This window comes from Bos indicus x Bos taurus, chromosome 4 (assembly GCF_003369695.1).
Source record: "Bos indicus x Bos taurus breed Angus x Brahman F1 hybrid chromosome 4, Bos_hybrid_MaternalHap_v2.0, whole genome shotgun sequence".
NCBI classification, from domain to species: domain Eukaryota; kingdom Metazoa; phylum Chordata; class Mammalia; order Artiodactyla; family Bovidae; genus Bos; species Bos indicus x Bos taurus.
In genome coordinates, this window is record NC_040079.1 from 96,929,158 (window position 1) to 96,956,584 (window position 27,427).

The 27,427-nt window shown below is 35.5% G+C and overlaps 1 protein-coding gene across 7 annotated transcripts in view; it reads left to right on the top strand.

Moving 5' to 3' along the window:
* The window catches only part of DGKB (diacylglycerol kinase beta), an 874,923-nt gene that overhangs the window by 488,132 nt on the left and 359,364 nt on the right, over positions 1 to 27,427 (top strand). For all 7 annotated transcript variants that reach the window (XM_027540028.1, XM_027540027.1, XM_027540029.1 and 4 more), the window contains one exon: positions 6,621 to 6,685. In XM_027540028.1, the coding sequence (XP_027395829.1) occupies positions 6,621 to 6,685 (65 nt within the window). The remainder of the gene's footprint in view (positions 1 to 6,620; positions 6,686 to 27,427) is intronic.

Consider the following 27,427-nt stretch of genomic DNA (forward strand, 5'->3'; position numbering starts at 1 on the left):
CCATAATGGCTACTCCATTTCTTCTGAGGGATTCCTACCCACAGTAGTAGATGTAATGGTCATCTGAGTTAAATTCACCCATTCCAGTCCATTTCAGTTTGCTGATTCTGAGAATGTCGACGTTCACTCTTGCCATCTCCTGTTTGACCACTTCCAATTTGCCTTGATTCATGGACCTGATATTCCAGGTTCCTAAGCAATATTGCTCTTTACAGCATCGGACATTGCTTCTATTACCAGTCACATCCACAACTGGGTATTCTTTTTGCTTTGGCTCCATCCCTTCATTCTTTCTGGAGTTATTTCTCCACTGATCTCCAGTTGGGGTCAGCATACTGCTGACCTGGGGAGTTCCTCTTTCAGTATCCTATCATTTTGCCTTTTCATACTGTTCATGGGGTTCTCAAGGCAAGAATACTGAAGTGGTTTGTCATTCCCTTCTCCAGTGGACCACATTCTGTCAGTAGTAGTAAATATTTAAGTACTATTTCCTCACTATGGTTATTAACATAAATAGTTTCTTAATGTACATAGACCAAATGGATAACATACTTAAGTAGGTAGTCCACAAATCAATAAATATGAACAAAATCATATGGAAAGATCAACTTCAATCAACAATGACAAAACTTTATTTAAACAATTGTGTCAATACTTTTTAGCCCATCAAATTCAGAAGTTGATAATCTTAATGATGACTAGTCACGTTAGACACTGTTAGTGGGAATGTGTTAACATTTTAGAGAGTAATTTTTCACTACACAATAAAACATAATACTTACCTACACTTTCAGCCAGGAATTCCACTTCTGAGTATTTGTTGTAAATATATATTCACAGAGATGCATGAAGGTTGTATAGAATTTGGTAACAAAACATTATATATTAATTTTGGTAGCAAAATAGTAAACCCAAACCACTACAAAAAGGAGATAGCTGCATAAATAATAGCACATCTATTAAGGGCAATAGGCTACTGGCATTAAAAACATTAGGAAAATTCCTGTTTCCTGGATATGTATATGCTTTATTGATAAGTGAAAAAAAAATCCAAGTTTCAGCGCAGTTTGTATGTCTATTTTTGTAAATATACAGTTGTGCATATGTATTTTCATACATTTATGATTTTTAGATAGGCTGTTTTCAAAATGATGCATAGCAAGGACCTTGGTTATTATCTCTCAGAATTAAAATTGGGGAAAAGTGGGTCTTTCACATTTCATATACTTTTATATACATTGAATTTTTAAATATTGCTTTTATTTAAAGTATATTGGCTTCCCTGGTGGCTCAGATGGTAAGAATCTGCCTGCCATGCAGGAGACTCAGGTTCAATACCTGGGTCGGGAAGATCCCTTGGAAAAGAGAATGGCTACCCACTCCAATATTCTTGCCTGGATAATTCCATGGACAGAAGAGCCCGGCAGGCTACAGTACATGGGATTGCAAAGAGTTGGACATGACTGAGCAACTAACTAACTAATACTACATATCAGTCCCTGGGTCTGAAAGTTCCCCTAGAGGAGGGCATGGCAACCCATTCCAGTATTCTTGCCTGGAGAATCCCATGGACAGAGGAACCCCCAAGGCTACAGTCCATAGGGTCACAAAGAGTTGGAGAGACTGAAGCAACTAACAATTTTACTTCACTTTAACAAAAAAAAAAAAAAGAGATCATAATCAATTTGAGAGCTCTAGTTCTTTAAAAAGAGATACCCTAAGATATTCTCTGAAAATCTTTTGAAGGAATTAAAAAAAAAAAAATCCTTTGAAATCCTTGAGGCTGTGCATGGGATGAGTGTTGAGTTGAACGCACAAATGGACTTTCAAAGTGCTCATTGCTCTTTTGTAATTGTTGAATATAGCAAAGCTGAGAAGGTATCTAACAGCTGTGAGAATGAATGAATTGTGATAAAGCTGGAAGCATTTATTAAATCTGTACCAGAACCTTGAAATCCTATAATTTTGCCAGAATTGACAGACCCTTGTACTGAAGCAGATAGTGTGACTCAATAAGGGTTAACGCTCTAAAACAGAATACTGTTTCTTAGGAGGGTAAAATTTAAAAAGTCTATCAAGACTGGCTGTAGATGTGGAGTGTGGGTAAAGATGTTGAGTAACTGGAACTCACATACTTTACTAGTAGGAATGCAAAATGGTACAAGTACTTTGAAAAATAAGGTGATGTTTTTATTTTATATAAAGTTAAATATACTCATACCATCGAACACAGCAGTCTCATTCCTAAGTTTTTACACAAAGGCATAATCACACATGTGTACAAAAAGAATTGTGCTCAAAAGATTATAGCACTTTTATGCATAAAAGCCAAATGTCAGCAATTAATGAATAAACAAACAGCTTGCAGTATACTTATTTAATAGAATACTACTTAGCAATTAAAAGGGACAAACCCCTGACATTGGAACAAATGACTGAATCTTAAAGACATTGTAGTAAATGAAAGAAGCCAGACATGAGAGTACTTTTAATTTCCGTTTATAGGAAATATTAGAAAAGACAAACTATAAAGACAGCAAATCAATGATTTGTATATGTATATATGTATGAAAGTACATAAATGCAAAGGGCCTTATGGAACTTTTGGGGTGATGGAAATTTTGTGTATCGTGATTGTTGACAGTAGTTATTAAAACCTTCCTCAGGACATTTAATTGTACACTTAAAATTGGTAAACTTTATTATATGTAAATAATACATCAAAATTTCATTTGAAAATCTTTGAAAAATATTCAAAAAATAACAAATGGAACATCACACATTTCAGCTCTTGAAGCTCTTGAAGAAATCGCAGTTATTAAAGAAAAAAAAACACACACAGGAAGTCATTTATTCATCCAAAACTAAGGAGGAACTGAACTATTTCAGGAAATCAGTGAAAATTCATCTAGTATACAAAGTTTAATTTTAAATTCTATGGTTGCATTTGGAATAACTCTTGATAATATCCATTTGTCATTCATTAGATTTATATTCTATCCTAAACTGTAATGGAATTGAGAAAATGTTTAATTTGCTATAATATTCAGAAATAAATTATTTGTCAAGTTTTGTAAAAATAATTGTCAGAGAAATATTCTTTAAATGAATTAAAAATATAGTACCTATGATAATATTTGGGTAAGTATATTTTACACCTCAAGTAAAAGATTAGTATTGATAATGTCCTCTTCTTAGTAGAGTTTGCTGTTTATAGATATCTCAGAAATTTTGTTTGCTCTATTTAAAATGTTATAACCTACAGAAAATAATCAACTTTTTCATAACTTAAAATGCCACTTTGGAGATTTAAGTTAACTTCATTTTTAAAAAAAATAATAAGCTCTCATAGGAAAAGAAAAAAATTAGTCTTTAGAAAAATACCAGTACAGAGTATTAAAGGTAGATATGGCTAAGAAGCTAATTCTTTGATATATTTGTATGCATGTGTATATATATTTGTATATATACATATTTATATATGTATGCATATATATGCACACACATATGTACATATTTACATATATATAAATTATAAAGTACTACACAAAATACTCTGCTTTGAAAATCAACCTAATGAGATTTAAATTTTTTTGCTTTAAAAAAATGAATAAGTTTTATTTTCTCTATCTGATTTTATTTTTTAAATTAAGATGAAAATTTTTTAAAATTCAGGAAATAATAAAACCAAATTGAGAGTCAGTAAATATATCTTTCAAAATTATCAAATTCAACTATTTTTTAGCGTTCTCCTTAACTTTCAGTAACATTCTAATGTGGGTGTAGAATATATGAATACCCCAGTTATACAGAAGACTATTGCAATTGCTATACAAAATAATCGAAAAATATCTCACCACAGTACTTTTATAAAGGGGTATTAGTATCTTCTTGTAAAGATAAGAAAACCGTGACTCATGGTAAATAAGTAATTTGCTCAAAGTAACAAGTCTTGAAAGTGAAAGTCTGTCTGAACTCAACATTTAACCATTCTAGGATATGAAAGAGATGCCAGTTTAAGTTTTGTTTCCTAAAAACTGCAATATAGAGAGCCTGAAAGGGCAAAGTTCATGTAAAAAACCAACACTGTGTGTGTGTGCACATTCAGTAGTGTTCAGCTCTTGTGAACCCATGGTCTTTAGCCCATCTGGCTCTTCTGTCCATGGAATTTTCCAAACAAGAATACTGAAGTGAGTGCTATTTCCTCCTCTGGGGAATCTTCCTGATCCAGGGATGAGACCCATGTTTCTTACATCTCCTGCATTGGCAGGCAGGTTCTTTACCACTGCGCCACTTGGGAAGCCTGTGTTTTATTATTTGGTCTTCTTAGAGAACCTTTAGTGTCCCTGAAATATGGCTGCTGGGTAAGTTTGCAGGGTTTGGCAGTTCTCTTTGAAGCCTCTTGGGGTTATGCCAAAGGGACAGGGTCCCATGGGAATTTAGTCTGAATTTTCATCCAAATGAACACCTGCTGTCATTGTTCCTTATCCATCCTTTACTCAGCAATGCCAGCTCTCTCTTTGTGGTGGGACCCATTCAACACAAGGAAAAGGCATGCCAGTGTTCTTCACTAGCTTTTATTTCCCCCGTCTCTTTCCTACATGATTCATTGCCTGAGTGTCTTGGAAATAGAGGATCTAAGTCGAAGTTTGTCTTTGGCTGTGTGTTGTTCTGTATTTCTAGGAATTTAGTCAGTTATAGTCCAGTCTACATAAATGGTCTTTTGATCTGATCCTCTCCTTTCTCTTCTCTTCTTCTCCCTCCCTCCCTCCCTCCATCTGTCCTATTTATGTTGTTTTGGAAAGCAAGAGATCTATTATTGCAAAAATATATGCTTATGAAGCAATCTACTTTTAAAAGTTTCACTTCTATAACTTAGAAACAAATAATTCAAGCAGAGGTAAATTCACTGATCATATCCCTGTGGATAACTAATATTGACCATTCATTCTTAGTACTCGATTCATGTTTCTTTAGTTTTGTTTAAATAGTCTATTGGATGAAGGCATTTAACTACATAATAAGATATTCCAAATCGATTTTGAACCAGATTAGGGATAAAATCAAAATAAATGATTTTTAAAAATTAATTAATGATAACGCTGTATAATACACCAATAATAGCCCAACTCAGATTTTTCCTATAATTTCATACCATAGCAACAGAACTTTGCTTTATTTAAAATGTATTTTTATGAGTTATTAGTGAAAAATTTTTTTCAAAGCTACTGGACTAATAAGAGTGAACACCTTGATATTCATACTTAGCAAACCAGGAAATTGACCATGTATGTATAACAAAATTATATCAGAATATCAAAACATAGAATTTTTCAATAACTTTTATTTTACAAGTGTTGTTTCACTACACATCTGTCTATACCTTCGTGTCCTTTACCCTTGTGGATTAATTCAATTACTCAACACTTTTTAGAGGATAAAATATACAAAAGCATTTAGAGTTCTATCACATCTCTATCTTGGGGGAAAGCAGTGCTCTGTCTGCCATCTGCAGAGGGCATTGGTCCCTCTCTTGTGGCTAATGCTTTGTTATGCATGAGTAAGCACATTAGCCTTTTCATTTCATTCATTAGACTTTTAATCCTTGATTAGTGTTTTCAGGATTCTTTCAAATACACAGCTTCTTTATTTCCTTTGTGTTTGGTTTTTCTTTTTCTTTTATCCCTACTAGGAAACAAAATTAACAGTTATTCGCTAAAATTGCCCCATTTCTTCTGAGATGACTGGTAAATATATTAGTTTCTCATTGGAGTGATTAATCATGTGTCGATGAAGAAAGGGAAAATATCTCCTTGCTTAGAATAATAGAGACAACTATTAAAAGTCAGAAAGAACAGCAAGTTGAGAAGCATGAATCACAATATTCCACCAGTCTCACATATTGTGTGATTCTGTGTCATAGAAATTCTGAATGCATTTCCTAAATGGAAGAAACATCCATTAGGGTGTGGAACTGGTATATTTGGGATCTCAGAGTTTAGATACACTTGTCACCAATTTTCCAAAAGTAAATTTCCCCTTTGTTATTTTTCTCTGGTAATCAAGATAAGTCCGAAAGTAGCTTGTGGAATGAGCAGTTAATAACTACACATCCAGTACACTCTTAACAAACTTTGAAGTCATGTATCAAACTTACCTGTACTAGATAGAAACATTCACATTATATTTTTTGCCATAATTAATCTCAAAAGATGAGGAGAGTAAGAGCTTCTGCACTCGATCATTTCTCCACTTACACCATCTTTCTAGCTTTTGTATAACAAGAATTTTAAATATTTTTTGGCATTTATGTACAAATGAACTATTTTAAACATTCTTTAAGCATAGACCAAAAGCATGTAGAGGAGGTGTATGCATTATATAGAAATTAATTCCTTGAAGTAAATATGAAAAGTAACCAACAGTGACTAATTCATACTTGTACAGAATTTACGTGTATTACTCGTTTCTGCCTAATTACACAATATCTTCTTGACAATGGTATTTTTTAGGAAAGGTTAATTTAAACTATTATTCTTTAATTTTTTCTCTTTTAATTGTTTCCACAAGATATTAGGATCATAAACTGTCCTGTCTTTTGTTTCTCTTTCTCTCCTTAGGATGCTTCCATTGCACACAGATTCCATATCATGAGAGAGAAACACCCAGAAAAATTCAATAGTAGGTAAGATGAAAAAATGATTCATTGTAATTATGGTTGCTGTTGATGGACTGTGTCATAAAAAGGGTCACTGTATGATATAAAGCATTTAACATGTGAATGACTGAATAGGGCTTGGCATGTGTATAAGTATTAAGACATAAATGTAAACATATTTAATTTTCCTTGCTAAATTTTAGGGAGGTTATAATGGGGAATACAATGAGGTCATCTTTGGTCCATTTTCATACTGAGAAGACAGATATCAAGTATAAGGTGAAGGTAGTTATGAGGATACACTGGAAGCCTTTACGTGGCCCAGTATGTGAGGGGTGATCATCCTAAATCTGAAGGAGAATCACGCGGCTCTGATTTGGTCATGCTGAGTAACTGTACATTCCACAGGTATCATATAAGACCTCTAATTTTTGTACTATCAGTCCTGTATTGGCTTCAGCTAAATGGAAAATTAACCAGAGAAATATAAGTGCTGACAAAAACTACTGTTAAAGACTTTCTCTTCAGAGCAAAAGCCCTTGAAAGCCAAAATTAGTTTTGCTGCTATAACAATACACAGACATTATTTCCTCAGAAATGTAGATACTGACTTTTGCTGATATTCAGGGAAATTGAGAAAGATGGGCTTTGTTATCTTCCCCATTTCTAGAAGGAAATATGGCCATCTCCACCCCACTACCCAGGAAATTTTGGGCAAAAGTATATTTTGTTTAATTATACCCATTTCTACTCTGTTCATTTCACAGTTACAAAATAATAGTCAACATTTATATATACATATTTAAGTGATTTGTATATTAATGTTCAAAGTCAAAGGCCCTGGGATCTCTCTATTTGGCTAGGTTGACATTATAACATGAGTGTTATAGAACACTTACAAGTACTGAAAATTCTTCTGTTTATTTCAGTTTTGTTATACACCAGGAGATTGACATACTTTTCTTCCATGTGATTCCATAATACATGAATGTATTTTAAATCTATTTTAGATGTTTTAACAATAGACTTTAGTGTACTACTTTATATAAGAATTATCATATTAAATAGTTTCATGCAAGATCCTATCTAATTTTTCATTATATTGATCTATATTAAATGTTTTAGCAAGACATATGAAAATGTATTTCTAAAATGTACCCCAGGTATCACCTTGAGATCTTCCTACCCTACAGATGATAAATCATGATGCTATGGTTTACTTTTTCTTTCATAGTTCAAGCATCTATGATTTTGTCTTAAGGAAAATGGAAAGAAAGTATGTAATAAATATGTATATGTGCATATAATATCTTTAGAAAGATTTGCAAAAATCTTTCAACTTTGGTTTCTTCTGGAAAAGGGAAAGAAGTGGATGGGATGGATACTGAATTTTTATTGCAGTATTTTAATTTTATGCCATCTATATTACAAAATTAAGTCAAAAGTAACTTCTTTAAAACTTTACACCATTTTTCTTTATATCTAGAATATACATTTTCATTTTACAAGATTTAATTTTATTTCATGAAATTTATGTAAAAATGATGTAACAATAAAATTACATTTACTTTGTAAGTATTTTAGCACTTGATGATCCACCTTGAATGTACTGGAAACGAACACATTTGTTAAAGCACATAAAGCCATATTATAGAATCAACTATCTTATGCTTACCCCAGTGCCATTCTATGAGTCTTTCATGTGTTGATATTCATATATTAAAATAGGTTTCAAGCCAAAAAGATGCTACTTGAGAAATGCTGCATGCAGTGCACCCCTTTAGGAGTTTTACAATTTAAAAGCCCATCTATGCATTAAAATATGCTTAAGGGGGAAAATTTTTGTTCCAAACTTATTCAACAGAGATAGGATGAGGGAGAGAGTGGAGAAAACCAGAGAAACAGAAAGAGAGACATGTGCAATGGGGAGGGAGAAAGGAGAAGAGTACAGAGCAGTGTATCGATATATTTATGAGATGCTCGTTTGATGGCCTTTATTAGAATGCCAGTATTTATAATGCTCCTTCGAAGCTAATCAATTCTGTTCTCCAGAATAGTTTTAATTATTTTAATAATGAAGACTTCTATTATTCATATATGTCTATTTAAGTTTTTTATTATTAACTGCAGTACTAATCTATGACATTGCTCACTGCCTAACATGTGGTTAGATATCATTGACTACAATGTGCTTATGTATCCCAAGTTTAGAAGATGTAAAACTGCATCTTACTGAAGCGTAAGTGTAAATTTAAGTCAAAAGTAACTCTCGCTTATATAAAGGGAGTATTTCATTTGGAACGGTAATAACATAGAAAATCCTTTCTATATTGACACAGCTCACATGTTTCTAGTATGAGTTCAAAGAATGCCAGCTATTTCAGTAGTTGCTCAGTGAATTATCGCTGACTATTTTTTTAAGGTAACAGTCAGCCCTAAAATGATATACATTACCAAGTTAACTATCCATATATATTGACTCTGAACTTTTGTAGATTGTCTTCACTCAATGTTAGGAGCATTTAGGTAATTCCCCACACTACAATGCAGCATATTCAGAATATGAAAATTTTCTAATAAATTTATATGAAGAGGAAGGCCAGATAGTGTGCACAAGCACTTTCATACTCACAAGGACAACTTTCTAGATTTCAACATCGATACAGGCTCAGCTATGGCACTTCCATATTTTCAGGAATTTGCAAATGGATTTTTTTTAAGTATTCCTAATAATGGTGTTTCAGATCAGATCTCTTATCACAATAAATCATACGCCATTAATATTATCCTCTAGCATGCTCACCTTGAAATTCATTTATATTTTAAAGAACATGATGTTTCTAACATTATCTTAAGGAAATCAATTACCAAAATATATAGTTCTGTTCTCTATGCTTCTTATGACAGAAATTGAAAGAACTGGGAAAGATAATGATTTTTCTGGTGGTGCTTAAGCAAGTGCTAGTTGAGAGGTTTATATCATATTTTTTTCCAAAATTTCTACATAAATCTATGTTAACTGTTAAAAGGAATGTGCTTTTCAACTTTCTAAACTTTAAGATAGTCTTTAATCAAACTGAATTTAAATAAATATTTCTGTTCTCTTGAAGTGTCTGTGCTACTATGTCTTATGCTCATAATTCAAATTCATTATACCTTTCCCAATTTATTTAGAAGAAGCATTTTAAGTTTTTGCTTTTCCTAAAAAAATTAACTGCACATAAACACATTAAAATATATATTAACATAATTATGAAGGGTTATAATAATTTGGAGAAAATGGTTGAATTCTATGTATAAATCTGTGTAAAATTAACAAGGACTTATAAGTAATATGCAAAATGCAGCTAACTATAGAAAAAGCCTTAGTGATTTGCAGAAACTTCTTAATAATGTAGTCATAACTTGTTTTTAGAGTACAAATTCCAATTCTTAACATACAACACTTAATGCACCTGCTATCAAACACCGAGGGCTAGCAGTGCTCCACAAAGATGCTGTTTCATTATATCATGTTGATCACTTAAAAGTATCTCGTCTCTAACTCTCTGAATGAAACAAAGATCATTTTCTTAGTCCCCTGTTCAAAGGTATGAGCCTTATTTCTGTCCTACTTTCTGCTGTTTTATGAAGAAATCTGTAAATAGAAAACTTAAATTGGTATGTAAATTTTAATAATGCATTTTAACTAAGAATCTAGGTAATGATATAAGATATGACAGAGAGCCTTGCCTTCTAAATATGTGAGAAGAAACAAAACTGAAAAATTAGTGTTCCGGACTAATAATTAGATACTACCGTATTAATAAGGGGCTTCCCTTACAGCTCAGTTGGTAGAGAATCTTCCTGAAATGCAGGAGACCCAGGTTCAATTCCTGGGTCAGGAAGATCCCCTGGAGAAGGAATTGGCAACCCACTCCAGTTTCTTTGCCTGGAGAATCCCTTGGACAGAGGAGCCTGGTGGGCTACAGTCCATGTGGTTGCAAGAGTCAGACACGACTTAGAGACTAAGCCACCACCACTATATTAATAAAACCTAACTTTGAAAAGAATTTGTGCTCTGCAGATTGCTCAAAGTAATAGTCAACATGAATTTAGAAGATTTGCCTCTGCCTTTAAGAACACACTTATGCTGTGGAGTGATTCTTGACTTCTTTCCCTGATAATAGGCTTTGGGAGATCATGGAATGAGACTCTTTCTCTCTGGGACTTTAGTATCTATGTAGTGCATGGAATATAATGAGCAGTGAATAGATATTTACTAAATTTATTCATTAAATTATACATTATTAAGTGGTGTATTTGTTTTTGAAATATCTTAATTACTTATTGCCAAGAAAGATAATGGAAAGAAAGTTGAAGTATGCCTACAATGAGTCTTGATTCTAAATAACTTTTCTTTTAGGTACTAAAAGATTTTTCTGTATTCATGTATTTAATATCCCAAGACCTCAGCCAGCAGTGTTAACAAATTTTTACTATATAAATCCCTGAGCACTGTGAATGCTTTGCTAATTAATAGCACATGCTTACTTATAGATTTGTTGTAACACTTGTATTATCAACTTTATAGGTTAACAATATGTAATTCTCAGTTATTAATATTACCTTGGGCTTCCCATGTGGCGCTACTGGTAAAGAACCCGTCTGCCAGTGCAGGAGACATAAGAGACATGGGTTTGATACCTGGGTGGGGAAGATCCCCTGGAGGAGGGCATGGCAACCCACTCCAATGTTCTTGCCTGGAGAATCCCCATGGACGGAGGAGCCTGGCGAGCTAGAATCCATAATGTTGCAAAGAGTCAGATACGACTGAAGTGACTGAGCCAGCACGTACCCTGTGATGGCGTTTAACTAAAGAGTGAATAGAAAAGATCTCTCTGTCTTACCTCTGTGTATACATGTATATACAATAATTGTTTTGCAGTTGTATATCATGTGACATTAAGTAAAAGACAATAAAATTAAATCTTGCCTAAATTATAACAACCTGAAGAGATATTTTACTACACAAATATTTTTTATCAGTCAAAACCAGTCATAATATATTCTTGTGTGTGTGTGCTCAGTTGATTAGTTGAGTCCAATTCTTTGCTACTTCATTGACTGTAACCCACTAGAGTCCTCTGCATGGAATTTTCCAGGCAAGAATACTGGAATGGGTTGCTATTTCCTTCTCCAGGGGATCATCCTGACCCAGGGATTGAACCCATGTCTCTTTTGTCTCCTGCATTGGCAGCTATGTTCATTAAACACTAGTGCCACCTGGGAAGCCCGATATATTCTTAGAATTCAATAAAATAAACATTCAAAGCTTCACAAGCAATGTTCAAATTCTGTGTGGCATTGTATTTTAGGCCTTTGACCCCACTTTTGCATCCACCAGTCAAGACAACTTCATTATTGCATAGTGAAACATTTTTTCTATTTAAAAATACAGATTATGTTTCACTGTAAACTTCCACATTTGTAAATGATACCATCTTTTAAAAACCAACTAGGGAAATGACACTATTGATATTAAAATTTTGAATATTTGTCATTTAGTATTTTGAATAAAGCTGTATTCATTAGAATTTTTCACATTGAACAGGGACGTTTTGGACAGAATTATATACCATGAGATTCTCATGACCTAAAGCATTTTTATGTCTTTATTTTCTGTGTACCTAGCCAACTTTGATCTATGTTTAAAAACAAAACGTACTCATTTTTCATTGGCACTTAGAATGACTACTCAATTATATCATTTAAATAACATTTCTTTCATTTTTTGTATAAGCATTATTAGGTCAGCTTTTCCAGATGGCTAAACTATTACCCTCATATAAGACATATTGCATAGTTAAATGGATGGGTATATAAACTATAGATTTATACTTTTGTGTACATATATACACACCTTCCCTGGTGGCTCAGTTGGTAAAGTATCTGCCTGCAATGCAGGAGACCCAGATTCTATCCCTGGGTCAGGAAGATTCCCTGGAAAAGGGAATGACTACCCACTCCAATATTTTTGCCTGGAGAATTCCATGGACAGAGGACCCTGGCAGGCTTATATAGTCCATGGGGATGCAAATGTACATTTGTGTTCCATAGACTTATTTATTTGTGTACACTTATGCTATATATATTTTCTGAGAGTTTCAGCTTTTCATATCATACATATATTAAGTTTTTCATAATTGTATGTCTTATTGCTGTATTTGTAATACAGAAGTTAAAATAATTTAGTTACTATGCTATCCTATCCATATAGTTTCATCTGTATGTTGAAACTCATTAAATATGTGTCTGATCTGAGCAGATGGAAATGTAAATGGTTAAGCGAGTTAAAGCCATGTGCCCTCTGACACAAGAGATTCGCTTCCCCTGAATCTTTGTGCATTATTTCCTGGTACCATTAAACTGAAATGCTAACTTTTATATCAGAGTTGTTCAAAACCATGTTTGTAAGATAACTCTTTGAAATAGAGTTAGTGAGAACTGGAGCATAAATCAGGAAAAGATTCAGTAACTTTTCTTCCATCTTTGCCTCTCATTCTGTCTTTTCTTCATTCTCTCCGGCTTTCTTATTCCTGCTCCCTTTTTTTTGTTTGTTTGTTTTGTTTATTTTTGACACTGCAGAGGAGTAACAGAAGGAATAGTGATGGTCTTGAAGTTGGATAAAATATCAGTATCTGCTATTGATTTGGTTGACATTTAATAAGTAGTTCTTTTCATGTGATGGGCAGTGCACCAGATGTTAAATTTTTAAACTCTCTAAGACAAATGAGGAAAATGAATTTGGGGTTATACAAAAACCATAAATGGTTCTAGGTCCTGCAGAAGAATGTAAACTGGGAGAAAAGTCTACATTGTAAGAGTACAGAGGGATATTTTATGGGGCCCCCAAGCTAAGGTGAACATTGAGCTCTAAAGAGTATTGTACAATATATTGCTTATATATTATCTGATTTAGCTGAAGAAGAAACAGTGTTAGTTTCTGTTTGCAAGATACTTTTAGATATTTTATTAATATCATCTCCATGCAAATATTCCAAATTTTTCCTCCTTGATTTTGCCTCTCTATTCTCAGGATTTGTGTTTTTGCTTTACATGAATTTGCAAGTGTTTTATGCAAAACTTTTGACTCACACACAAACACAATTCCTAGGATACCAAATTAAGAAACCAGATTTGTGAAGTAACAGTGGTTAATTCAGAGATGATGTCTAAAAAGTCACAACTGAATAATCCAAGACATAAATAATCAAAGATATAAAGTATTTTCTTACAGGGAAGAATTTAAACTGAAGGCAATTTAAAAAGAATTTCTGCTCATTATTATAGATTCTATGTGTACATGGAATCTTTCAGAAAATAATTATCAAATTGAAACACTAAATTATTTCTTGTTTAAGCTGACAGCATATATATATGTAATATATATAAATGTGTACATATATATATATATATATATATATATATATATATAAAATTTCAAGAAGTCCATGATAAATGATCGATTTTAAGAGAAAAACCAAAGATAAGCCTAGCCATAAGTTGAAGCTGCTGTTTTTTAAGCTCTGAATTGAGGATAGAGCTCTAAGAACCCTGCCTTAATTTACCAAGTGTTTTATTGTTGGAAATACTGAAGCTTCTCTTTCCTTTGTGTTCAGGCCCCTTTCCCGGTTTAGCATTAGTCTAACTGTAACAAGAACCAAATGTGCTCTAGGGGCTGAGGGGATCCACGGCACTAATTAGACAGTGGACAAAAGATTTTGGCAAAAGAGCTTGTAACGCTGACCAGTGTGAAGAACAGAAATTTTTTTCCTTTAGTTGTTCATCGGTAATCTAGAGGCTAGCATTTGTAATTCATTAAGAGTTCAATTCCTACATTCTTTAGTATAGATAAAGTTAGTCCCAGATAAGTTAGTTAATTTGATATGAAGTTTAAATGCCTCATTTATAGTATCCAGATGCTTTAGGATTTATTCCATCAGTAATAACAGTAGAAATATTTGGGGGCTTTCCAAAATAAAATCTATTGATTCCTGTTAAAAATTATCCCTGGCGTGGATCCTTGAGGACCCTTGTTATACCAGTTCTTTATGAGACATATTAAGTGTAAAGTAAGTCTATCTTGAACTCTTTCCAAAGAGGTTAATCACCTCATTATAAGGTAATTTTACCTGGAGAGTAATCCTCCTGCATGGCTAATTGGAACTAATTAGATGCTCTCCATTCCTTCTTGCTCCACCTAAGCATTAGTTACTAATGCTTTTCCTTTTGGAATACATGTTCTTATATGGATATGTTCGGCATTATTTTCTGGCTAAATATAATTAATTCTAAAAGATTAACCTTGAATGGCAGGTACTTTTTTTTAAAAAAAAAGGTTTTCTCACATACAGTTTTCTTTGGAGAAAAAGGTGATATTCTCAAATATGCAGCATCTTGAAGTTTGTGTTTTCTGCTTTGTATTTCTATATGACCAGTATTTTCACAAAGTGGGGAATCTAAGTCACCCTCATTATTCTATGTACTAGCCCTAAAATATGAAGAAAAATATTTCCTTTTTAAAAAATTTTTTTTAAATTATTATTTTTTTTTACTTTACAATGTTGTATTGGTTTTGTCATACATCAACATGCATCCGCCATGTGTGTACACCTGTTCCCCATCCTGAACCCCCCTCCCACCTCCCTCCCCATACCATCCCTCTGGGTCATCCCAGTGCACCAGCCCCAAGCTTCCTGTATCCTGCATCGAACCTGGACTGGCGATTCATTTCTTATATGATATTATACATGTTTTAATGCCATTCTCCCAAATCATCCCCCCCTCCCTCTCCCACAGAGTCCAAAAGACTGTTCTATACATCTGTGTCTCTTTTGCTGTCTCACATACAGGGTTGTCGTTACCCTCTTTCTGAATTCCATATATATGCATTAGTATACTGTATTGGTGTTTTTCTTTCTGGCTTACTTCACTCTGAAAAATAGGCTCCAGTTTCATCCACCTCATTAGAACTGATTCAAATGTATTCTTTTTAATGGCTGAGTAATACTCCATTGTGTATATGTACCACAGCTTTCTTATCCATTCATCTGCTGATGGACATCTAGGTTTGAATCTAGAATTGAAAGAGACATGTGTTCCCCAATGTTCATCGCAGCACTGTTTATAATAGCCAGAACATGGAAAAATATTTCCTTAATGGATAAATTTCTGAGGAGACTAAGAAAGTAGAAGTACAAAAAATCTTGACTTATTATGAATTTTTAATTTTAACATCCTAGAAGTTATCTCCCTCTCCACCTCAGCTTCTATCAAGGAAAATAGCAAACATGGTATAACTTTATTGTATTTTTTTAAGATTTTGTTTGGCAAACACTTACAAGGGGCCAAAATACGCTAAGAATCGCCAAGGTATTCTCTTTGTTATTGCTCCATAACAAGCTCTTTGCCACCATAGGAGTTCAGTTTCTTCCCTTTTCCAATAACATTGTTCCTCTATTGTTGAAGCCCTCCCTAGCAGTATCCTAAGTCTTGTCAGTGTCATCCTGTCTCTTCCAGATTCTTTTCAACCTTCAGTTCCAAGGCAGTTGTCACATGTTTTCTGATTTACTGCCTTTCACTTCCACATATCAAAATCTCTTTCCTTTACTATTGCTAAATAATAAACTATTGAGGGCTTGGCAATGTAAAACAACCATTTTGTTATATGCATAGCTTCCATGGGTCAGCAGTACAAACAGTATAAAGCAAGGATGGCTTTTCGCTGTTTCACCACGTCTTGGTCTTCAGCTGGGAAGACTCACTGGTTGGAAGTGATTTGATGGGATCATGGCTTCCCTGGTGGCTAAGCAGTAAAGAATCCACCTGCCAATGCAGGAAACACAGGTTTGGTCCCTCACTTGGAAAGATCCCCTGGCAGAGGAAATGGCAACCCACTCCAGTATTCTTGCCTGGAAGATCCCATGGACAGAGGAGCCTAGTAGGCAGCAGTCCATGGGGTCACAAAGAGTCGGATGCGACTTAGCAACTAAACAATGGTGGGTGATGCCGGTTGTTGGCTGAGACCTTATCTGAAGCATTTACTAGTCAGTGTTCTCCATAGAAACAGAACCAGTATATGGTATCAACCATATGACTGTAGTGACTGAAAAGTCCCAGAATTTACCTTCTGCAGTCTGGAGACCCAGGAGAACAGTGGTGTAATTCAGTCTGAGCCAAAGGCTCAGAGGAGCAGATGGTGATAATCTCAGTTTGAAGGCCAGAGAAGATGAGATAAAATGTCCCGGTTCAGTCAGTGAGGCAGGGGGAAAAGGGCAAATTCCTCTTTCCTTTGCCTTTTATTCTATTCAGGTCCTTCACAGTATGGAGAGTGCCTACCCACAATGGGGAGAATACCTTACTTTACTGAGTCCACCAATTCAAATGCTAGTCTCATCCAGAAACACTATCACAAACACACCCAGACATGATGTTTAATTGCAGCACCCTGTGACCAAATTATCACATAAAATTAACTATCAGTGACCTACAAATGACTTCTCCCTGTGGCCTGGGCATTTTCAGAGTCTGGTGGTCTAGGACACCAGCAGCTCAGGCCTCCAAAAGTTAGTGTCCTGAGAAGACAGGGAAACGCTGTATCACTTAGTATTGGAAGTCACAGAGTTTCATGTTCACTGTACTTTTTATTGGTTGAAATATTCAAAGGCTTAGTCAGATTCAAAGGGAGGGGACACTGATATCTTTCCAGAGGAATACTGAGATATGTTCTGTAACCTTCACAGAAGGGATTCAATGATGTAGAATACTAAAGTCTTGTTTCAAAGCAGCTTAGAGTTTAATGGGAAAAATATCACAAAATACCACTTAATAGAAGCTACTATTTATTTAGGAATAACACTTTCACATCATTTGTTTTTGCCGCTGTTCGGTCTCTCAGTCATGTCCGACTCTACAGCTCCGTGGACTGCACGCAGCATGCCAGGCCTCCCTGTCCTTCACTATCTCCTGGAATTTGCTCAAACTCCGGTCCAGTGATTTGGTAATGCCATCCAACCACCTCATTCTCTGTCACCCCTTTCTCCTCCTGCCCTCCATCTTTTCCAGCATCAGGGTCTTTTTCAGTGAGTCAGTTGGCTCTTCACATCAGGTGGCCAAAGTGTTGGAACTTCAGCTTCAGCATTAGTCCTTCCAATGAATGTTTATGGTTGATTTCCTTTGGGATTCACATCATTAAATTGAGTTTATCATATATCTTCTTTAATCCGTAAAGAAAGGCTGCTCTGTAACTATTGCTGTCTTTATTTTGTAGTAGTAGTAGACGTGTAGTAGACATGGTTACTGTCCACAAAACACTTCACAGTAGGAGAACCAAAGCTCATGCCCTTCAGACATAAGCATAGTCAAGAGTAAATGATGTCTTCACACTATCTTCATGCCCTGCCCTTATTCCTGGCACTCACTTTTGGTTCTTGACTTAGATCTTCTGTTGGAATTCCCAGTTGCTTCTTCATTTTCTGGATCCTGTATATCTGGTAACAACATTTCAGTAGTTTTAATGCTGATTGTGTTTCATTAATACCAGTTACTGCTAACCATGGTTGCTGAGTTTGAAACCTGTCCCAGGTACTCAAATCTTCACTGTGCTTATTAGGTGCCTATAATTTGCTAAGGGTTGGTGAGGGTAACAAAGGGAATGCTAGATTTTACATATAATCTTCTTTAGACAGGTTATATAAATAACATGGACACTATTTCATGTCTATAGACAGAACTGAGATGACCTGGTTCGGAAACCAGGCTATTGTAACTTAAAGGACAACTTAAATTTTAAGAGCAAATTGTTATTTTGGGGAAAATCCTGGCTCTTTATCCCAAACTCTAATGGGATAATGACTTGCATCTCAGAACTTCTCAAGAAGGAACAACTACTTTAATGATCCTCTTGTTATCATGAAATAATGAATAAATTCTGAGAGTCTTTCCAGAAACTTCTTTGAGAGTGATCTCAAAGGAAGGTGAGAGTTAACCCACCTTCCTTTATCAAGCTCGTTAATTTCTCAAATCCCTACTAGTTTATAAGGCACTCCATGATTTGTTTCCTGGCCTGACTTTTGACGTTTTCTCTGTCCTTTGCTGTTTTTGCATCTCCCCCACTCCAGTACTCTTGCCTGGAAAATCCCATGGACGGAGGAGCCTGGAAGGCTGCAGTCCATGGGGTTGCTAAGAGTTGGACATGACTGAGCGACTTCACTTTCACTTTTCACTTTCATGCATTGGAGAAGGAAATGGCAACCCACTCCAGTGTTCTTGCCTGGAGAATCCCAGGGACGGCAGGGCCTGGTGGGCTGCCGTCTATGGGGTCACACAGAGTCGGACACAACTGAAGCGACTTAGCAGCAGCAGCAGCAGCCTTTTAGATTGGCTGTTGCTGTTCCTTAGAATGATATTGACTGAGTTACTGCTTCCTAAGGATGGCTCTCTCTTGTTTCACTTGACTGGGTTTTAGGCTCCTGAACTACCTTATACTTTTCTTTTTGTATATTTTTTAGAGGATCAGTCTTTGCTGTGTTTTTAATTCCTTGAAGAGTTTTGATTTAACTTCCAGGCTCTTCCTTTTTCCAAACTGTATTTTAGTGCATCTTCTACTCTGGGAGATCGTGAATGACAGGGTAGCCTGGCATGCTGCAGTCCATGGGGTTGCAAAGAGTTAGGCATGACTTAGCGATTTAACAACAGCAACTACTTCATGATAAGGTTAGGGAAGAAGGGGTCACAAATCTCAGTTATTAAATTTCAAAATACTTGAAATTCATGTCAGAGATAAAAGTTTGAGAATAGATTTTAAAATTTCATAATCCTGGCTTGTGAATATCAAAGTGGAAGCCTGAAGGACTCAGGGCATGATATTTATGTTGTAGTCATAATTATGTTACAGAATCTCTGAAGTGATCTGAAACAACAGAAAAGCTTTATTTGAAAATATGTAGTTTTATGGCGCTTCAAAGCAATTTGACAATAAAGAGCAATGTACTTAGGAAACTAATGTTGGAGTTGGTCATGCCTGGAAAAGAATGACAATTGCATTAAGCCATGAAAATATTGAAAAAATAAAGGAAGACCTTACTGATTTCTATTTCCAATGTGCTTTATAGTTGTTAAATTTTCCTAGTTTTACTTCTCAAATCTAGTTATGGTTGTTTCATAATTCCAAATTTTCAGTTTTCAGACCAGTTTTTTTTAATGTAAGCTTCATCATATACAACACATAACAATTTTTTAATGCTGAATAAAGACTATTAATGTAGACACACTTGTATGACTTTTAATAAAGTCATCAGTTCAGTTCAGTTGCTCAGTCGTGTCCTACTCTTTGTGACCCTATGAACCGCAGCACGCAAGGCCTCCCTGTCCGGCACCAACTCCTGGAGTCCACCCAAACCCATGTCCATTGAGTCGGTGATGCCATCCAACCATCTCAGCCTCTGTCGTCCCCTTCTCCTCCTGCCCTCAATCTTTCCCAGTATCAGGGTCCTTTTGAATGAGTCAGCTCTTCACATCAGGTGGCCAAAGTATTGGAGTTTCAGCTTCAACATCAGTCCTTCCACTGAACACCCAGGACTGATCTCCTTTAGGATGGACTGATTGGATCTTCTTGCAGTCCAAGGGACTCTCAAGAGTTTTCTCCAACACCACAGTTCAAAAGCATCAATTCTTTGGTGCTCAGCTTTCATTATAGTCCAACTCTCACATCCATACATGACCACTGGAAAAACCATAGCCTTGACTAGACGGACCTTTGTTGACAAAGCAATGTCTCTACTTTTTAATATGCTGTCTAGGTTGGTCATAACTTTCCTTCCAAGGAGTAAGCATCTTTTAATTTCATGGCTGCAGTCACCATCTGCAGTGATCTTGGAGCCCAGAAAAATAAAGTCAGCCACTGTTTCCACTGTTTCTCCGTCTATTTGCCATGAAGTGATGGGACTGGATGCCATGATCTTAGTTTTCTGAATGTTGAGCCTTAAGCCAACTTTTTTACTCTCCTCTTTCACTTTCATCAAAAGGCCCTTTAGTTCTTCTTCACTTTCTGCCATAAGGTCATAAATAAAGTCATAGTCAGATGTTTATTTTCTTTTGATGAATGTTTTTTTTCAAAATTTGATTTATATTTTGTGTTTTTAACTAATTTTTAAAGTTGTAAAATACATATAGCAAAATTGTACGGCTTTAATTACTTTTATGTGCACAGTTTAGTGTCATTTGGTACATTTCCATCACTGTGCAACCATTCCAATTACTCACTTAGTCTGTCCAGCTCTAAGCAGCCCCATGGACTGCGGCCCACCAGGCGCCTCTGTCCATGAACTCTCCAGGCAAGTACACTGGAGTAGGTAGCCCTCCCTTCTTAAGGGGATCTTCCTGACCCAAGGATTAAATCTGTGTCTCCCACATTGTAGGCAGATTCTTTACTGTCTGAGTCACCAGGGAAGCCCTAACCACAATCTATCTCCAGAAATTTCTTTCTTCTCAAAGTAATGCTCTGTACCCTTTAAACAACAATCCTTTTTCTCCCCTCTCTCCAGTCCCTGGTAACCACCACTCTACTTTCTGTCTCTCTGATCTGACTCCTGCATGTAAGGGGAACCATACAATATCTGTCCTTTTGTGACTGGCTTCTTTCACTTAGCATAATGTCTTCAAGGTTAATCCATATTGTAGCATTTTTGTAGTGTATTATAGTCAGAATTTCTTTCCTTTTTAAGGCTGAATAATCTTCCATTGTGCATATATACTACAGTTTGTTTATTCATTCATTTGTTGATGGACATCTGGGTTCTTTTCACCTTTAAGCTATTGTGAATAGCACTGCTCTGAATATTGGTATATGAATATCTGTGCAAGTCCTAAGCTCAGTATAAAATTACTTAAGCTGCCTGAAAACTTTAAAGGAGTTATAATCAGCATTAAAATAATTTTGTTCTCCAAAAGATGATAGGGTCTAGCATAGCTAGATCCTCAAATAATTAGGTACATGTGGATCTTCAGATGATTAAGTAAATGTGAATTCTTTGGGTCTTACTTTTTCCAGCTCTCTCTCTTTGTCTTCTTTGTCTCTGGTGTGCAGTGGCTCATCTCTGAAAATTTTTATAAGTGCTGAGAGAAACTTGAGTATAAGTTTCTAAGAAACTGTCTAACTAATCAACAAATAGGTTTACCCTATAACTAAAATGTTAGAAGTTTTCCATGTATGTACATCAAATATATATACTTCTCTTAGGCAAATATTGACTCTCGTAAAATTAATCACTTCTTAGTTTATGGCTGAATGTTTTAATATTCCAAGAATACTCATATTTCTTATGCAGTAGAGAATTAAAGATTTACAGTTACAATCTATTGATAAAAGCAAAACAATTACTACCAAATTTTAAAAAGTTCCACAGTTTTAACACAAACACCCTTAACACAGTTTCATATTTTTCCATTATTTTTTTAGTTTATCTTTAATTGAAGGATAATTGTTTTACAGTATTGTGTTGGTTTCCTCCATACATCAGCATGAGTCAGTCATAAGTATACATATGTCCCTTCCCTCTTTTACCTCCCTCCCACTCCTACCACATCCTACCCCTCTAGTTTGTCATGGAGGGATTGAGCTCCCTGTGTCATACAGCAAATTCCCACCTGCCAACTATTTTACAGATGGTAATGTATATGATTCCCTGTTACCCTCTCCATTCAATGTGTGTGTTAGGCACTCAGTCATGTAACATGAGAGAAATGTTTATTCCAGGTCTTTAATATAAAAGTCCTTGGAAAATAAGTGAGGTTAATAATGAAATATCCTCCCTGCCCTTGAAAAGCCTCTAGGGCAGTGGAAAGTCAAACCAAACATGTAATCACAATAAAATGTGGTAAAAACTATTGCTAAAGTTAACTGCAAAATTGAGTGCAGTGTGCTACTAGGAGGAAGTGTCTGGTTCTATTAGAGGTAAGAAGGAAAGAGGCTATTACCCTTAAAAATTAGTCTTCTCCGTAGTCACGTCCACTGCTTACAGCATCGTCACCAAGTCCCTCCTCTGAAAGTCACACATTTCACTTCTGCTCACGGTGTGATTCTGAAACAGCCATCCTGAAAGGCAAGAGCTCAGGAAAATGTGGTCTCCCACTGTGGGGATAGATGCCCACTTGAAGCCTGGGAAGCGCTACACATAGAAAGAAAGAAAATGGAAGTTGATCAGCAGACTCTGCCAAAATCTAAATGTATTGTAAAAGTGAGTTGGGCTGTTCATGGACCTTAGGATATTTAGTTCACTTTCTCAGGTTTCAGAAGTCAGTTATGTCTAAATTTCTGTGGTCTTTATCTTCTATTACATATGCTTAATGACGTAACAAAAATACTTAAAGATAGTGTGAAAAAACACTTACATAATAAATCCTGTTCATAATACAAGTGGTCAGTCCCATATTTATCACCTTTTAACTTTAAATCTTTACTTGTCTGTTTATCTCTAGGCAGGGCACATGCCACTTATGTCACCCTTTAGTTTGATGAAAAGTTCATTATTCACTGTGACAGCATAATTTTTTTTGGATTATTCTTACACATAGACATATTCAGTTCTTTACATGTATTTTTTACATATTTTCATCTTGCTGTCATTACATTTTCCCCTTATTTAATTCATTTTGCTTTAGTTTTTAAGTCATATTCAAATTACAAAGGTCATTTGGAATTTTGATAATAACTTCTGAAGTACAGAAACATTCATGTCCTTTAATTCATGTAATCTGTGAATTTATGAGTATAACTATAGTTATATTCATACTCAGTCACTTTATATTTATTGGCATTTTTACATTTCAAACTAGATGTTTTAGCCTGTTTTGTATTATCTAAACAGTATTCAGATATATATAAACTAGCTGAAACAATCATATGGCATGCATAAAAGAATACAAAGTCTAATAAATACTATATTGTTTCTCTTTATTAATTTTCATTATTTATTAGAAAAAATATTTCATTAAGAAATACCATGAATTACCATGAACACTTAACATAATTTCACATTTATTAGTACCCATCTTATATTCTCATAGCCTAGTAGTTACAAATCTGATAGTTGTATTTTGTTCTAATCATCAGATCAGATCAGATCAGATCAGTTGCTCAGTCATGTCTGACTCTTTGCAACCCCATGAATAGCAGCACGCCAGGCCTCCCTGTCCATCACCAACTCCCGGAGTTCACCTAGACTCACGTCCATCGAGTCAGTGATGCCATCCAGCCATCTCATCCTTCGTCAGCCCCTTCTCCTCTTGCCCCCAAACCCTCCCAGCATCAGAGTCTTTTCCAATGAGGTGGCCAAAGTACTGGAGTTTCAGCTTTAGCATCATTCCTTCCAAAGAACACCCAGGGCTGATCTCCTTCAGAATGGACTGGTTGGATCTCCTTGCAGTCCAAGGGACTCTCAAGAGTCTTTCCCAACACCACAGTTCAAAAGCATCAATTCTTCGGCGCTCAGCCTTCTTCACAGTCCAACTCTCACATCCATACATGACCACTGGAAAAACCATAGCCTTGACTAGACGAACCTTTGTTGGCAAAGTAATGTCTCTACTTTTGAATATGCTATCTAGGATGGTCATAACTTTCCTTCCAAGGAGTAAGCGTCTTTGAATTTCATGGCTGCAGTCACCATCTGTAGTGATTTTGGAGCCCAGAAAAATAAAGTCTGACACTGTTTCCACTGTTTCCCCATCTATTTCCCATGAAGTGATGGGACCGGATGCCATGATCTTTGTTTTCTCAATGTTGAGCTTTAAGCCAACTTTTTCACTCTCCTCTTTCACTTTCATCAAGAGGCTTTTTAGTTTCTCTTCACTTTCTGCCATAAGGGTAGTGTCATCTGCATATCAGAGATTATTGATATTTCTCCCAGCAATCTTGATTCTAGCTTGTGTTTCTTCCAGTCCAGCGTTTCTCATGATGTACTCTGCATATAAGTTAAATAAACAGGCTGACAGTATACAGCCTTGACAAACTCCTTTTGCTATTTGGAACCAGTCTGTTGTTCCATGTCCAGTTCTAACTGTTGCTTCCTGACCTGCATATAGGTTTCTCAAGAGGCAGGTCAGGCGGTCTGGTATTCCCATCTCTTTCAGAATTTTCCACAGTTTATTGTGACCCACATAGTCAAAGGCTTTGGCATAGTCAATAAAGCAGAAATAGATGCTTTTCTGGAACTCTCTTGCTTTTTCCATGATCCAGCAGATGTTGGCAATTTGATCTCTGGTTCCTCTGCCTTTTCTAAAACAAGCTTGAACATCAGGAAGTTCATGGTTCACATATTGCTGAAGCAACCATGTACTATAATAAAACTCATCACAAATGTCTTAAAGGCTTCACTATGTTCTAGTTACACTACCAAATGGTTTTTCTATATTATTTTATTTAGTCTACACACAAACCTACGACATTGGGGCTATCATTATTCCCACTCTTTGTTGGAAAGTAGAGTTAGAGTTATAAGGAACTTGTTTAATTTACATATTCAGCAAGTTACAAGCCTTCTGTTCTGAAGAACAGTCATTTAGTATATATCTACTAACCAGAAAATATTTTTATTGCTCAGGGTAAGAGATGAGTTTGAAACCATTCCAGTGGCATGGAATCCATGGCTCAGTAGCAGCTTCCCAAGTGGCTCACTGGTAAAGAATCCCCCTGCCAATGCAGGAGATTGCAAATTTGATCCCTGGGTCAGGAAGATCCCCTGGAGGAGGACATGGCAACCCATTCTAATATTCTTGCCTCGACAATCCCATGGACAGAGGAGCCTGGTGGGCTGCAGTCCATGGGATCACCAAGAGTCAGACATGGCTTAGCAACTATGTACACACATGGGGAAAATATTTACCATACTATGAAATGAATGCAGTAATCACATCATACCTAAGTATATGAAGGTGAAGACAATCTTCATGTGGTAGCACAAGGGAAGGCTTTGTAGAAAAAGTAATTCCTGAACATGGTTCTGAAAGATGATTGTGGAGTTAACAGAAAAAATATCATAGTTAAGGTAAAGAGGCATAAAACACACCCATATGCAGTGAGAACCATAAATAGTTTCAGATAAATGGATGGATGGTTGGATGGATGGATGGATGGATAGATAGATGAGTTTGAAATGTAAAAAATGGAAAATTGAAGGGTATTTGTTGATCATACTCTGATCACAAAGAACTTGGATAGTGGCACTGGAAACTGGGACTTTATATCCTTGAGGTAATATGAAACAATAATAGGGTTTAAAAACACGCATATAGACCAAGGAAATGGATTTTTAGAAAAGGAGCTAATGTTATCAAACTTACTAATTGATATGGCTGTGAGTATGGACTTGAAGGAAATAGGGAATGAAAATATTTGAATGAAGGCAGAATAGTAGCAGTACCGACCAAGAGGCGAATATAGGAAGAAGAGGTGGTATGTGGGAGGAAGATGATGCATTTCATTCTATGCTTGTTGAATGTGAGATATCTGTCTATGGAAAAACCAGATCAGTTCCACAGACAGTAGATCCTTTTACTGGCCTGGCATTATATGGAGTGTCTGGGATTGAGATGAAGAGCTATTAAAAGAACCATTCTTGGCACATCATCTATAAGCTAGAGCATTGATAAGATCCAGATTAGTGATAACTCTGTCCTTTCACTGGGTTTGGATACTTTGAAATATACTTGTTATAATAAGTGGCTTTTTGAAGACACTGACTTAAAGTCAATAGTGAATTATTAATGTATTTTCACATATTATAAGATAGAATTATATTACATATAACTCTAGTAATATATGTAATATGTACATTATTAATTACTAGTTTTATAAGAGGCATTTATTTATTTGCTTATTTAGGCTATTTTTTCAGAAGCATTATTTATTATTTTGGAATATTAGCTTATTAAATTGTGTCTTTAATTGTTTTTGGATAAGAAATTTAAGAATCAACCTTTATTGTGACACTCACAGAAAACATTTTGTTAGAACTCCTGGAATTAAGTTTAAAGTTCACATTCTTACATAGTTTCCTTTCCATAGAGTCTTAATTCCAGAAAGAAAGACAGGCCATCCTATCATAACAAGTCTTGAAACGATTCTTTACAGTATAATAACACATATATATGGAATTTAGAAAGATGGTAACAATAACCCTGTGTACGAGACAGCAAAAGAGACACTGATGTATAGAACAGTCTTATGGACTCTGTGGGAGAGGGAGAGGGTGGGAAGATTTGGGAGAATGGCATTGAAATATGTAAAATATCATGTATGAAACGAGATGCCAGTCCAGGTTCAATGCACGATACTGGATGCTTGGGGCTAGTGCACTGGGATGACCCAGAGGGATGGTATGGGGAGGGAGGAGGGCGGAGGATTCAGGATGGGGAACTCATGTATACCTGTGGCGGATTCATTTTGGTATTTGGCAAAACTAATACAATTATGTAAAGTTTAAAAATAAAATAAAATTAAAAAAAAAAAAAGAAGAAGTTGAAAAATCAAACCAGCAGAGGGCGGTGGCCTACACACGCTCAGTCATTGCAGCGATCCTTGTCATCAAGACAAGGCAGGGAGTTCTTTCTTAATAAGCTCACTGGCAAGGTAATTGTTTTGCAGAGAGTTTTGTTAGTACCAGAAGGTAGATATTTATACCAGTAGTCCTTGTCTTGTGTAAATATGCATCTGTTTTAGCAAAGTGTACT